We start from the raw sequence: 14,043 nt of genomic DNA on the forward strand, positions 1-14,043 counted from the left end.
GGACAGCCAGCTAATCTGGTCATGCCCAAAACATGCTACACAAAGGATAACGATACGTATAAGAATAAAGTCTTATCTTTTTTGCCACTCCAGTAGCATCAGGAACACGGTTCCGGGGAGCAGGCTATGTCCAGCCTCGCAGCGATCTTGATCTTTATCCTGAGTTGGGGTCCCAGCTGGTCCCAGCAGCCTAGCTCCTCGCAGGACTGGGGAACCAGAGCAACTCTCCCGGCTTCCCAGCCGGGAGAGTTCTCTGCACCTTCCTGTGGAAAAACAACCTCTCTGTGTGTGTGTCACTTCCTGCTTTTAAACCTGCAGTCTCTCAGGCCTCCTGCTTAATTAGGCTGCAGATGTGCTTCTTTCTGTCTGAGGCGATTAACACTCTGTGAACTGGCTGCAGCGTCTCTCCATTCACTATTCCAGCCTACTGAGTTAGTGACTCTGTCACAATATACATTACATACATACATACATTATATATATATATATTACATTACATACATATATCTATATATTATATACAGTATATATATATACTGTACATACATACAGTACAGTACATACATCCAAATGATCAAGGACAAATGATGAAGCCATGGAAAAGGAGGATTGGTTTAGGGACTAAAAATTCTACTAAAAAGATTAAGAAGGAGTTCAGATCGATATCTATATTTAAACCTAAAGATTTTAATGTTCGCAATTTCTGGATCCAGAAAGCTTCTTGTTGAGAAACATCTTTGATTTTGTTTCCATCTCTCCAATTTGGTTTTACCAGGTCTATTCCTAAAAAGGTGAAACCCAGAGGGCTGAATTGTGTGAAATTTCTTAGGCTGCGTCCTCGCTAGCGCTAAGTGGGCGGCGCTTGGCGAGGTGACTTGCATATATATATATATGCAAGTCCCCACTCACGCGATGCGCACGCGTGCGTATGCGCGGGCACACACACTCACAGGCATTTAGGCAAACAATTTTTTAAAACTTTTTAGCACGCAAATCTTCCCCTGCAGCGTCCCCTGCAGCGTCCACCCCACCTCCCCCCCCGCCCCCTCGCGAGCACTTGCGAAACTTTTAAAGACACCCAGCGCTCATGCTTGGAGAGCTCTCCAAGCATGAGCGTGCTCAGCGCCATCGGGGACAAAACCTTAACATGAGAGGAGACACGCTGACTCTCCAAGCCCAAAGTTATATTTTGAATAATGTAGAGACAGAGATTCACCCAACGCTCCTGTTTGTGTCTGTGTCTTGAACAATGTATTAATACTGTGTCAATGCTATGTATGGTGAAATAAAAAGCATCAAATAAGATGGATAAAAAAAAGAATTAAATTAAACCTTAAATACAGACAATGGTGAATTGCATCTCAACCCTCACTGAACCTTCCTAGGTGGTCCTCCGTTATTGTAGTGGTAGAAGAATCAGGGGGCGTGTAGTTCGTCTCACATATTGGAGCCCACATGTGCAGGTGCCATAAAACACATAGCCAGTGCACTGGGCTGCACCTGTAATACTGCGTAATAAATGATAATGTAACTTATGATACATATAGGCCATGCTGGAGTGGCCTAGCCTGTTGAGTCGACCACTAAAGTCAAAACGAACTCTAGTGAATTAGTTGTTTATTAAACTCTATACCTGGGTCTCATACTCCTGTAGTCCTAGGGTGGAGACTGTTCTAGGTTTACGAGAGGGATCCGGAAAGTGTGAACTGTGTACAAAGGGCTTAAGGAGGGAGACGTGAAACACGGAAGGAATCCTCATGGTGGGGGGTAGGTCAGACGATAAGCGACTGGGTTTATTTTCTCTAGGATCTTGAATGGGCCCAGAAATCTTGGAGATAGTTTAGGCGATGGCGTTTTGAGCCTGATATTCCTCGAGGACAACCACACCCTGTCACCAGGCTTGAAAGAAGGCCCAGGTTGACGATGACGATCCACCTTGGTCTTTTGTTTGGCAACCGCAGATTGTAGAGTTTTGAGGATTCTTTTCTAAGATTCCTATAAAGTCGTAACATGAGAGTCGGCTGCAGGAACGCCCGAAGGGGAAGAAGATAGAGGAAGACTACTGGGGTGGAAGCCGAAGTTTATAAAAAAGGTAGACTCCTGGGTAGACTCATTTTTGAGGGAGTAGATTGCAAATTCGGCCCATGGCAAGAGATCCAGCCAGTTGTCCTGTGAGTCAGATACGAAGCATCTTAGATATTGCTCTAGGGTTTTATTCATCTTCTCGGTCTGACCATTGGTCTGAGGATGGTATCCAGAGGAGAACAAGAGAGAAATTCCGAGTCTCTGGGAAAATGCATGCCAGAACTTAGAGATGAATTGAGATCCACGGTCAGAGACAATAGAAATGAGAATGCCATGTAATCTGAAAATTTCTTTGGAAAAAACATCGGCCAGAGTAGCAGAATTAAGAAGGCCCTTGAGGGGAATAAAGTGTAAATGTTTCGAGAATCTGTCTACTAAGACCAGAACGGTGTTCATTCCTTTGGAATTGGGCAATTCAACAATGAAATCCATCGATATATGTTTCCAGGGTTGTTCTGGAATGGGAAGAGGCAAGAGAGGGCCAGAAGGTTTGTGGTAAAGCGTTTTACTCTGGGCACATACAGGACAGGCACCAGTAAAGTCGAAAATGTCTTTGTTCATCTTCGGCCACCAAAATGTCCGTTTAATAAGATCTGCTGTCCTTTTGAAGCCTGGATGACCAGCAGCTCTAGAAGAATGACCCCAAAGTAACATTTTATGGCGAAAGCGTGGAGCTGCGTATAAACGCCCTTTTGGTACCCTGAACCTGCTGGGAATGTGAGCTTGAGCCTTGTTGATTTCGTCCAACACATCGAAGTTGTTAGCGGCAATTATACATTTGGCAGGAAGGATAGGTTCTGTCGTTTCAACAGCTTCGGTTTCCGTGGTTAACTGGTGGGAGAGAGCATCTGCTTTGACATTTTTGGTATCAGGAATGTATGAAATGGTATAGTTAAAGCGGGAAAAGAAGAGAGACAACCGAGCTTGGCGGGATCCCAGACGTCGGGCCCCCTCGATATTCAGCAATTTTTTGTGGTCGGTGAGGATAGCAACCGGTTCCTTGGTACCCTCCAAAAGATGCCTCCATTCTTGGAGAGCCAGTTTAATGGCCAAAAGTTCATGATTACCGACATCATAATTCCTTTCGGCAGGAGAAAATTTCTGTGAAAAAAAACCACAGGGATGGAGTTTTTCTTAAGGAGAAGCCCTCTGGGAAAGAACAGCACCAGCTCCCACGTCTGAGGCGTCGACCTCCAAGGTGAAGGGCAGGGAGGTGTCCAGATGGCGTAAGATGGGTGCGGACACAAAAGCTTTCTTGAGCACCTCAAAATCAAGAATAGCCTCTGGGAACCAGGAGGTGGTATTGGCGCCCTTCTTGGTCAATGCGGTGATGGAAAGAGCAATAGAAGGAAATTTTTTGATGAATTTCCTGTAATAGTTGGCAAAGCCGAGAAAACGCTGCACAGCCTTGAGTGAATTAGGCAGCGGCCAATCGAGAACAGCTTTTAGTTTTTCTGGATCCATAGAGAAGCCTTGGCTAGAGATGATGTAGCCTATGAAGGCAGTAGAGGTCTGGTGGAACAAACATTTCTCCATCTTGGCATATAGGCGGTTAGAACGGAGCCTAGACAGCACTAGTTTGGTATGTTGCATGTGTTCCTCCAGATTTTTAGAAAAAATGAGAATGTCATCCAGATATACTATGACAAAAGTTCCCAACACATCGCGGAATATGTCGTTCATGAATTCTTGAAAGACGGCAGGAGTATTGCATAAACCAAAGGGCATAAAAAGATACTCATAGTGTCCTGATCATGTATTAAATGCTGTTTTCCACTCGTCCCCCTCCCTTATGTGAATGAGATTATAGGCACCTCTTAAGTCAAGCTTTGAGAATATAGAGGCCCCCTGGAGACAGTCGAACAGTTCAGAGATTAAAGGAAGGGGATACAGATTCTTTACCATGATCTTATTGAGTCCGTGAAAGTCAATGCACGGCCTAAGTGATCCATCCTTCTTCTTCCCAAAGAAGAAGCCAGCCCCGGCAGGGGAGGTAGAGTTGCGGATGAATCCTTTTTCCAAATTTTCTTGAATGTAGAACGTCATGGCCTCAGTTTCCGGAATGAACAGAGGGTACGAATTAGACTTAGGCAGGATGGTCCCAGGAATCATATCGATAGGACAATCGTACGGGCGATGGGGAGGCAGAACCTCAGCTTGTACCTTGTTGAACACATCCAAGTACTCATGATACACGGTTGGCAAGATCGATAGATTAGAAGGAACGGAATCCAGGCCGACAAGCACGCAACAGGAGACACTGCAGGAGCAGAATCCACAGACGAAGGCCACTGGATGGGAAGGGTACCGGTCCAATCAATGCGTGGATTGTGGAGTTGAAGCCAAGGCAATCCTAAAATAAATTGTAAAGTAGGAGATTGAAAAATATCGAAGATAATTACCTTCTTATGACCGTCGGCCAAGGTCAGTGTGCGAGGAATAGACTCCCAAATGATAAATGCTGGCTGGAGTGGTCGACCGTCGATGGCCTCGAGACCAATGGGAGTTTTCCTTCTGACCATAGGAATTTGATTCTCCGAAGCGAAGTTCTGGTCCAGGAAATTACCACCAGATCCAGAATCGATGAAAGCTTTTACCTGCAGGAAAAGGTTAGGACCCTCCAGAGTGGCAGGAAGCAAAAAATTCTTTGGGAGAGTTTCGGGGAGAGAGGGGCAAGGAGAGACAGTACCCAGTAGAAGCCCCTCTACCTTTAATGGGTATGCCCGTTTCCCGGTTTCAGGGGACAATTTAGGAGACGATGTTTCCGGAGAAGCACAGTAGAAACAGAGTCTATTCAGACTGCGTTGTGTTCTTTCCGTGGCCCAAAGTTGCTGACTGCCAACTTGCATCGGCTCCGGGGGCCTCTAATGCTAGGAGAGGAGTTGTAGGCGACCTATGAGAGACAACAGAGGAAGACAGAGAGCGAGAGCAGTGCTTCTCGTGGCGTCGCTCCTGAGTATGCTGATCCATGCGTACACTCAAGGTAATCAACTCCTCCAGGGACGAAGGCCAGGCATGAGCAGCAAGATCATCTTTCAAGGTATCTGAGAGTCCGTGCCAGTATGCTGCGGCGAGTGCCTCATCATTCTATTGGGTCTCAGTGGCAAGAGTGCGGAATTCAATGGCGTATTTGGCAGCAGATCTTCGGGCCTGTGAAATATGGAAGAGAGAGAATGCGGCTGTGTCGCGCCATGCAGGAGTATCAAACACTTGTTGAAACTCACGTCTGAAAAAAGGGTAATCTTGCGTTAATTCGCTTTTACATTCCCAGAGGGGGGAAGCCCAGGCGAGGGCGTCTCTGGTGAGCAAGGCGTAGATGTACGCTACCTTAGAACGGCCAGTGGTAAACAGGGAGGGGGACATCTCGAATTGCACCTCGAATTGGTTTAAGAAACCGCGGCAGGCGAGGGGATTCCCATCATAGCGATTAGGTGAAGGGATACGGGGTCCAGAGCTGGCATAGGTTTTGGCAACCGAGGGTGCTGGAGCCATGGGGGTCTCCGGAAGGGAGATTTTAACCACTTGCTGGGAGACTGCGGACAGCTGGTTGCTCACAAATTGTAAGGCCTCCATTGAAATACCTGTACCCACCTCAGGGGTGTCTGCGTTTGTTGGGCTCTGCATAATGTCACGCCTGTTTGCCCGCAGACCTGGAAAGACCCAATACTGAGGTGGGAATGGTATTACCACATACCCACAGCAGTGGGGGCAAGCCCGGAGTGTGGTATGGTGTTGCTGGGCCTGTTGGAAAATAGTTAGTATACTTGCAACGTCTTGGTGGTATAACGTAAGAATGGTCGTGTCCGTGTGCCAAAGTACAGGGATCCAGAAAGCAGAGTAGTCAAGTTTGTAAGCCATGTCCAAGGGTTCCAGAGGTCAGCAAATTAGAGTTCGTAGCCAGGTTCAAGGGTAACAGAGAGCAGGGTAGTCCAGGACGAGCGGGGGTTAAAACAAGGGGGATCCAAAGATAAGCAGGAGCAAGTACAGGCTGGAACACAGAGAGAGCAAAGCATAGGACTGCACACAAAGGGATAACAGGAACTATGCAGAGCAACGATAGAGAGGACAGACAGAGATTATAAAGGAGGGAAAACCAATAGGAGAGAGAGGAGGAGCAGAGGGAGATGTGGGAGACAGCAGGGATAGGTCAGGAGGAGAAGAGGAAGAGACAGGGGAGGCAGACAGAGAGATTGCTTGCATGGCATGGGAGGAGGAGTTCAGGGGCTGACAGGTTTTAGAAAAGGAGTGTGTGCGCGCGCCCTCTGTAAACTGAGAGTGCGCGCACACAGGCTGCGTCACGAGACGCGCGGAGCACCGTGCCGCGGACACACCTGCGGAGGGGAACGGAGGAATGGAGGTGATAGCCACCAGAGGTGAGGGAATGGAAGCGGACACTGAGGGGACCTGAGAGCGGGGAGTGTCGCCGCAGGTACTCGGGGAACGTGCGGGTGCACGAGACTTGCGGGGCATGCGCTGAGGCAAGGGAACGGTATCAGAGATTGCCAGAGCGGGACCGGAGTGGGTAAGCGAAGGGAGGTTGGCAGGGGAAGGGACAGAGAGGGTGACGTCAGGAGCATAGGAAGGGGAAGGAATCCCCTGAACCATCACAGTTCCCTCCTGGCTACAGTATGTGCATATGTGCATTCATGTCCTTCAATTTAGAAGCATGCGTGTTCAATGAATTGAATGTGTGTCTTTGAAATTAGGCGCATGCGTGTTCTATGGAATGCATACGCGTGTCTGAATTTAGGCACATGCATGTTCTATGGAATGCATATGTGGGTCATTTGGGAATTAAAGTTCTATGTAAATATAAATGTACCTTAATTATCTATGGCAGAGGCTGAAACATGGGTGGCAGGAACCAATTGTAGAAGATGTATGAGTTGAGAAAATGGGTGTGCTGCCCGCAGATGTTCGCATCAATCATGTCAATGGATTGAAGGTTCATCTCATTTTCAGAGTTGGTCTATCCATACTGGTACTGGTATTGGGTCAGATACTCTGATGAGGGCAGGTACTCGTTTTGGAGCAAATCAGAGAGATCGGTTCAAAAAGGTCTATTCAATCTCTTTCTCTTTTCAAAGTTGCCATAATTGAATACACCCAGCCATAAACTGTGTAGGGCTCAGTACCTGCCCTCTCATGCTGCAAATTGTGTTAAATAGAATTCCTCCAGCCTTTTTTGTTGTTGTCATCGAATAGGTGCTTTGTAGCGATATACTTATACATCTCAGAGAGGGTTACCCTCTTATCTGTGCTGTCTTTAATGACATAATATATAAGCCCTGTTTAAAAGATTGACTCTGGCCTCTAGCATTGATATAAGTGTGTTCCTGATGTGCAAGCCCTGTTTAAAAGATTGACTCTGGCCTCTAGCATTGATATAAGTATGTTCCTGATGTGCAAGCCCTGTTTAAAATATTGACTCTGGCCTCTAGCATTGATATAAGTATGTTCCTGATGTGCAAGCCCTGTTTAAAATATTGACTCTGGCCTCTAGCATTGATATAAGTATGTTCCTGATGTGCAAGCCCTGTTTAAAATATTGACTCTGGCCTCTAGCATTGATATAAGTGTGTTCCTGATGTGCAAGCCCTGTTTAAAAGATTGACTCTGGCATTTAGCATTGATATAAGGATGTTCCTGATGTGCAAGCCCTGTGCAAGCCCTGTTTAAAAGATTGACACTGGCATTTAGCATTGATATAAGGATGTTCCTGATGTGCAAGCCCTGTGCAAGCCCTGTTTAAAAGATTGACTCTGGCCTCTAGCATTGATATAAGTTAGTATGTTTGAATATCAAAAGGTGGGTTTTTTTCCCCTCTTAACTCTGTGCTGTTAATTGACCAACTGGAACAAGCTGATTTATTGGAGAGGGGGAGGGTCATGTGACTGCTTTAGCTGTATAAATCTAATACTCTTCCTGCATTTGCAGGAACTGCATTGCCATGATATAGTGAGCCATTTAAAGTGAGCTTTTAAGTGACAAGTTATAGTTAGACTATAGTTTGACTAGAGGTGACTGGGGACTGCATCTTTCTGCAAACTCTTTTACTCACGACCACAAACGGTAAGCTATTCAGATCACACTATGATCCCATGCTTGTTAATCTGCATATTTTAACCCCCCACCCCTTTACAACTTTTTTCACTGCAGCCTCTCCCAAAACTGACTGCACAAAACACTGAAACCCTGACCTGACTCTAGCATTGCAATGCAGCAAAACATTTGACAAGGAACAGGCACACCACTGCTGTTTAGTCTGCACACACTCACTTTGCTCAGTGTTTTGCCTACCTCTGGAAAAATGAACATGCTCTGTATCTTAACATTTTTCTTTCTCCTGGCCTCATGGAGATGTTACTCTATCTATACACTACAAACTTCTCCATCCTGGCCCACATCCAACATCACCATACACCCTGGACTACTCAAAAGCCTTGCACTATCTACTGAATGTTGGTGGAGAACTCTAAAAACCAGCACACCAACCACTGCTCACTCTAATGGCAAACACCACAAAGTTACAACCTCCAAACAACTACCCAAATTCCTACTCGTACTGTTACTCTCCTTAGCAGGTGATATTGAACCTAACCCAGGTCCTCCCATTTCAACTCTGTCCAATGGCCCTGAGAATTCCACCTTTAAATTCCAAAAAGGGCTATCTGTCGTCCATATAAATATCCGGAGCCTGCTGCCCAAACTGGACGAACTAAGGGCATGGTGCCTTATGCATAAACCCAAAGCCATCATTCTTACAGAAACATGGCTATCCCCTAAAACCCCTGATGCAAATATCGCCATTCAGGGATACTCCATTTTTAGGAGAGATAGGTCAAAGAGAGGAGGAGGGGTGTTATTTTATATTGGAGACACCTTACAATTTACACTGTTAAATTGCCCACCAAGCCCACCCTCTTTTGAAATCCTATTTGGCAAAATCTGCCTCCCTTTTTCTAAGCCCATCTTGCTTGTATCTACCGCCCCCCTAAAGCCCCTCTACAATCCCTGACTGATATCACCCAATTTCTTGGCTCCATTTCCTCTCTGAATGAGAAGAGTGAGCTGCTAGTTCTTGGGGATTTCAACTTCAATTGGCTTGACCCTAAAAACCACAAAATCCAGATACAACTCAAGTCACTTAACCTATCGCAACTCATTTCCCAACCCACACGGATAAACCTGAAATCGCACAACCATTCCTTGCTAGACTGGATTCTCTCCTCAAACCCCAGCAGAATCCAATCCTCTGGCATCCTTCCTGATATTTTCAGTGACCATGCAATAGGGTACTGTGTAAGGAAAATGAAACCGCCCCAATCAAGCCCTAAAGTTCTCCTCACTAGAACATTTAAAAACTTTAACCCACAACAGTTTCTGGATGACCTTACCAACTGCCCATGGCACAGAATCGATTTAATTCCCGACCCTGATTCTGCACTCGACTATTTCCAATCTGAGTTCTTAAAACTCTGCGATACCCATGCTCCACTATGCAAAATAAGGGTACGGGGGGCCCACCTTCCATGGGTTACACCTGATCTTATTGCACTCTACCAGCTCAGGGATACCTTGTGGAAAAGCTACAAAGTAACTGGCACTACCAAGGATCTCAATCACTACAGATGCACGCGGAACATGTGCACAAGGCAAACAAGGCATGCAAAAGTACAATATTACTCTGACAATCTCCAACATAATACAACAAACCCAGCTAACTTCTGGAAGGTTATCAACAATATATTCCAGTCTCCTAACCATCAACAGCCAAGTAATATCACTAAGGGGGATATTACTCTGACAAACCCCACTGACATTGCAAATGCATTCAATGATTACTTTGTGGGGTGTGCCACTAACTTATTAGCAAAACGCAGCCCAAACCACAAACCTGAATCTCATCCTGGGAGTACCCCTATAGTCCCACCCCCTCCCAACACTGCCCACAATTTTCAATTTGGCCCAGTATCTGAAGAGGAGATTATACAAGCGCTCCTCAAACTAAAACTAAGCAGCCAATGTGCACCTGACTTACTACAATCTAGGTTCCTACGACTTGGTGCCCCAGCCTTTGCCAAACCAATTGCTTCCATAGTCAACTCTATCCTGTCTGCAGGCCATATCCCTAAGACCTGGAAAACTGCCAGAGTTGTCCCAATCTTCAAAAGTGGAGACAAAAACACTGCCTCAAACTAGAGGCCAATCTCACTTCTCCCAATTCTATCCAAAGTCATGGAAAAATGTGTCCACTCCCAATTAAGCGATTTCTATACCAAGACAAATTTCCCTAGCCAATTCGAATCTGGGTTTCGTCCCAAACACTCCACCGTAACTACCCTGCTAAAAGTTTGCAATGAAATCTAGTGTGGAATGGAACGGGGACAACTCACTGGTGCAATATTCCTAGATTTTGCAAAGGCTTTTGACACAGTTGATCATGCTATCCTGCTTAACAAACTCCAGAGCTCTGGAATAGGGAAGCATGCTTTAAACTGGTTTCAGTCCTACCTATCAGGAAGATCCCAACATGTGTCCATCTCAGGCTCTAACTCCAACCCCCTGGATATCACCTGTGGTGTCCCGCAAGGCTCTGTTCTGGGGCCCCTACTCTTCTCAGCGTTCATTAATGATCTTCCCACAGCTTGTAAGGAAGCCTCAATACACATGTATGCAGACGACACAATCCTATATGCACACAGTCATAGCCTCTCCGACCTTCAACACATACTTCAGTCTGACTTTTTGAGACTCGAAAACTGGATTTCCCAAAACAAACTGTTTTTAAACACTGACAAGACTGTAACAATGGTATTTGAGACCAAGACTAAATTTTTAAAGCTTCCAGTGACTGAGCTCCTGATTAGAACCAACGCTAACACCACCCTAACACCTGTCACTAGTTTTAAATACCTGAGCTTATGGTTTGACTCCCACTTAACATTCGGGATGCACATTGATACCCTGACAACCAAGACCTATGCCAAACTAGGGGTACTTTACAGGAACAAATCCTCCCTAAGTCTCCTGGTCAGAAAGCGTATCGCACAGCAGAAGCTAATGCCAATTATTGACTATGGAGACATAGTATATGGCTCGGCATCTCAAACCCACCTTAGCAAACTTGACACCCTCTACAATTCAATTTGTCGTTTTGTTCTCCAATGCAACTACAACACACATCACTGCGATATGCTCAAAGAACTAGATTGGTCATCACTAGAGTCTAGGTGCAAAGTTCACCTTTCCAGTCTTGCCTTTAAATTCTTCATGGGCAAGCTACCCAGCTACCTGAACAAGCTCCTCACCCCTAGCACTTGCAGCACTTATCACCTGAGATCAGACTCCAAAAGACTGTTCATGGTCCCAAGGCTCAACAAAGTATCTGGACATTCCTTCTTCTCCTACCGTGCACCCCAAAAATGGAACAACTACCAGAGACTCTCACATCCACCACCAGTTTAAGTTCTTTCAAATCTAAGGCTGTCTCACATTTTAACCTGGTCTGTAACTGTTTCATACGCCCATAATATATATTTTCTTTAACTGTGCATGCAATGTCTTGTATATAATGTATACCCTGTTCATTTATGTAACTGAATTTTTTAACCATGTATTATTTGTTTTACTCTGTGCCCAGGACATACTTGAAAACGAGAAGTAACTCTCAATGCTGGTTTACTTCCTGGTAAAATATTTTATAAATAAATAAATAATATATATAAAAAAAAACATAGCTGCAGGCAGGTCTCATCTCGCATTTATTTTCTTACTTAGACACTGACGGAGACAAATTTGCTTAAGGCATAGCGTTTTGAGTAAAGTGTGAACCTGCTACTTTTGATGGAATGTACAAGATCAGATTAAAGAAAGAAATGCAGTGTTTAAAGCAAGACATTTCTACATTGTGTCTTGTATTGAAACACGTGTGAACTTCTTGGCATGCTTGAGCAAATAATCTATACAGTCTGCACTGCATCATCTGTCGTATGCAACAAATGAATCCTACTGTACAGATGTAGCAAGACTTACTGTTTTCAGTGCGGGACAAAACCAAGTGTAAATCTCCGGCATTTATTTGCAATTTTCAATCATAGGTGATGTCAAAGTGTAGAAATAAAATCAATGAGTCAAGGGTTCAAAAAAACAGAACCATGAGTTTATCTGTACCAAGGCACAATTGAGAGAAAAGAATTCCAACAAGGAACTCAGGCCTCTGCCAACATATTGCTTGGATCACATTTTTATACATTTCAAAATGAGTAATACACCCCTTAAGGGGGCTGGCTTAGAGATAAATGATAATATGATGACATGCAAAAATACATATTGGTTGATACCTAAATATGCTGCATACGCTATATTATTATCGATAATTTACCATAATGTGGGCCTCTTAACCTTGTGACATAAGGGAGTTACTCTGTCCAGCCCTGTACATTATCTCAATCTTCACAGTGAATATATTCAGTGTGCCATGTGTTGGACACACATACTCAATTTCAATTTCATAAATAACCCAACGAATAATTCTGACGGCTGACCGTAGCTGAGCTGCGGATGAACCACGGTGAATAAAGTGTTCATGTACATGTAATCTCCTGTCTTGTCTCATTCGTGGGGACAGTACGAATTGCTACCTCGGTACCTTTCTAGCTATGTTAACAATAGATTCCTTGATGTCTTGGTTCCTCAGGCTGTATATTATGGGGTTTAAGAACGGAGTTACCACAGTGTTGAGAAGGGATAAGACCTTGTTAGCATTGAATGACTGTCCCCTGGATGGGGCCACATATATAGCAATCAGGGATCCATAATAAGCACAGACAACGGCAAGGTGGGAGCTACAGGTGGAGTAAGCTTTCTGTCTACTGGTGGTATTGGTCATCTTGAGGATGGTGAGAAAGATGTTAAAATAAGTCACAATGATGAACACAAATGGGAGAGGAACTATAGGAATGGAGAATATAAACTCTTCAATTTTTAAAGTGAAGATATCAGAACATGATAGATCGAGAATAGGAGCAAAATCACAGAAGAAATGATAAATGACATTGGGGCCACAAAACTGCAACTGATATATCATGGTAACTATACATAGTGTCATCATAAATCCTAAAAACCAAGACCAGATAACCAGTTGATACTGAAGCCTGAGGTCCATAATAATGCTGTAATGCAAAGGCTTGCAGATGGCCAGGTACCGGTCATAAGACATCGCTGTGAGAAGAAGGCTTTCTGTTCCTATGGATGCTCCAAAGAGTTGAAATTGAGTGAGGCAGGCAGTAAAAGTAATGGTGCCTCCCTCTTTCCAGATAATATACAACATGCTGGGGACAATGTTAGTCGTTAACAAGATGTCGGCTAAGGAAAGGTGGCTAAGGAAGAAGTACATTGGGGAGCGGAGTTGGTAACTGGTTGACACTAACACGATGATCAGGAGATTTCCAGATAATGTTAAAATGTGGATCAGAAGGAAGAGACAGAAAAATACAATCTTAAAGCTGTGAAAACCCTGAAATCCAAGGAGAAGGAATTCTGTGACAGTCGTCAAGTTCTTCTTATTCATTCTTTAACTGTAAGTATAGAACAGACAATCACAAACATAATGGGCCATATTTAATAAGAAGGGCTTCTCCATAAGATACTTTCCATGACAGAAGACATCTTACTGCTCATTCAAGTGAATGAGCCATATTTACAAAGCGGTGTAACCCCACAAAATACATTCTATGCGAGAAGACACCTTACAGCCATTTGAATGGAGCTTTAAAGGGCCATATTTACTAAGATGTACTGGTAGGCATTTTAATGGAGTAGTACTACTAAATAAATATCTTCTGTCTTGTATGTCAAGTGTCAAACGCAACTGTATCCTATTGCAAAATAGAAATTTGGAATGATATTAATAATTTGGTGCATCTTAACTGATGAATTTTTCTAACAGAAAAACTT

General features: G+C 44.3%; 1 protein-coding gene across 1 annotated transcript; it reads right to left on the reverse strand.

Moving 5' to 3' along the window:
* Positions 1–3,219: 3,219 nt before the first annotated feature.
* Positions 3,220–13,657, reverse strand: LOC142470983 (olfactory receptor 6B1-like). The gene is made up of 2 exons (XM_075577785.1): positions 12,729–13,657; positions 3,220–3,454 (listed from the first exon to the last, which is right to left on the reverse strand). Exons 1-2 carry the CDS (start codon positions 13,655–13,657, stop codon positions 3,220–3,222), a joined length of 1,164 nt encoding a protein of 387 aa, XP_075433900.1.
* Positions 13,658–14,043: the final 386 nt, after the last annotated feature.

This window comes from Ascaphus truei, chromosome 20 (genome assembly GCF_040206685.1).
Source record: "Ascaphus truei isolate aAscTru1 chromosome 20, aAscTru1.hap1, whole genome shotgun sequence".
NCBI lineage: Eukaryota > Metazoa > Chordata > Amphibia > Anura > Ascaphidae > Ascaphus > Ascaphus truei.

Bases quoted from the DNA above. Each gene is read 5' to 3' on its own strand.
- LOC142470983 (XM_075577785.1), bottom strand. From the start codon at position 13,657: ATGAATAAGAAGAACTTGACGACTGTCACAGAATTCCTTCTCCTTGGA. The intron at 3,455-12,728 runs GTAGCAATTCGT...CAACTATTACAG, and splicing joins ATAGCTAGAAAGGTACCGAG to GAAATTCATCAAAAAATTTC.